This window comes from Branchiostoma floridae, chromosome 16 (assembly GCF_000003815.2).
Source record: "Branchiostoma floridae strain S238N-H82 chromosome 16, Bfl_VNyyK, whole genome shotgun sequence".
NCBI lineage: Eukaryota > Metazoa > Chordata > Leptocardii > Amphioxiformes > Branchiostomatidae > Branchiostoma > Branchiostoma floridae.
The window spans coordinates 17,626,049-17,626,850 of NC_049994.1; the positions used below are offsets into that span (position 1 = coordinate 17,626,049).

At 53.0% G+C, this 802-nt stretch overlaps 1 protein-coding gene across 1 annotated transcript in view; it reads right to left on the reverse strand.

Annotated features, from left to right (window-relative positions):
- Positions 1-802, reverse strand: part of LOC118403037 (beta-1,3-galactosyltransferase 5-like) — a 3,907-nt gene that overhangs the window by 1,665 nt on the left and 1,440 nt on the right. Inside the window, exons 4-5 of the mRNA XM_035801474.1 lie at positions 409-492; positions 37-116 (exon numbers count right to left, since the gene is read on the reverse strand). Of these exons, the coding sequence (XP_035657367.1) occupies positions 37-116; positions 409-492 (164 nt within the window). The remainder of the gene's footprint in view (positions 1-36; positions 117-408; positions 493-802) is intronic.

Here is an 802-nt window from a genome sequence, read left to right on the forward strand (position 1 = left end):
GATGACTGGTGTGTGTGTGGGTTCCATCTCACGAGCCATGGGGTGCACAGGAACGGGGGGATCTTCGTTCTGATGTGGCGTGGCAGGGAGTTCACTCCTCTTCATTGTCATGTTACCTGGATAAAGGGATAAAGTGAGTGAGTGTGTGAGTGAAGTATGGATGGAGGAAGATGTAAGGGTGAGGGTTGATGACAGGTGCGTCTGTGGGTTCCATCTCACGAGCCATGGGGTGCACAGGAACGGGGGGATCTTCGTTCTGATGTGGCGTGGCAGGGAGTTCACTCCTCTTCATTGTCATGTTACCTGGATAAAGGGATAAAGTGAGTGAGTGTGTGAGTGAAGTATGTATGGAGGGAGGAAGGTGTGATGGGGTTTGAGTGACTGGTGAGTCTGCGGGTTCTCTCTCACGAGCCATGGGGTGCACAGGAACGGGGGGATCTTCGTTCTGAGGTGGCGTGGCAGGGAGTTCACTCCTCTTTACTGTCATGATACCTGGATAAAGGGATAAAGCGAGCGTGTGAGTGAGTGAAGTATGGAGGGAGGAAGGAAGGAAGGATGGGGGTTGATGACTGATGTGTCACTCCTGCCACTCTGATGTGGCGTGGCAGGGAGTTCACTCCTCTTCATTGTCATGTTACCTGGATAAAGGGATAAAGTGAGTGAGTGTGTGAGTGAAGTATGGATGGAGGAAGGTGTAAGGATGAGGGTTGATGACAGGTGCGTCTGTGGGTTCCATCTCACGAGCCGTGGGGTGCACAGGAACGGGGGGATCTTCGTTCTGATGTGGCGTGGCAGGGAGTTC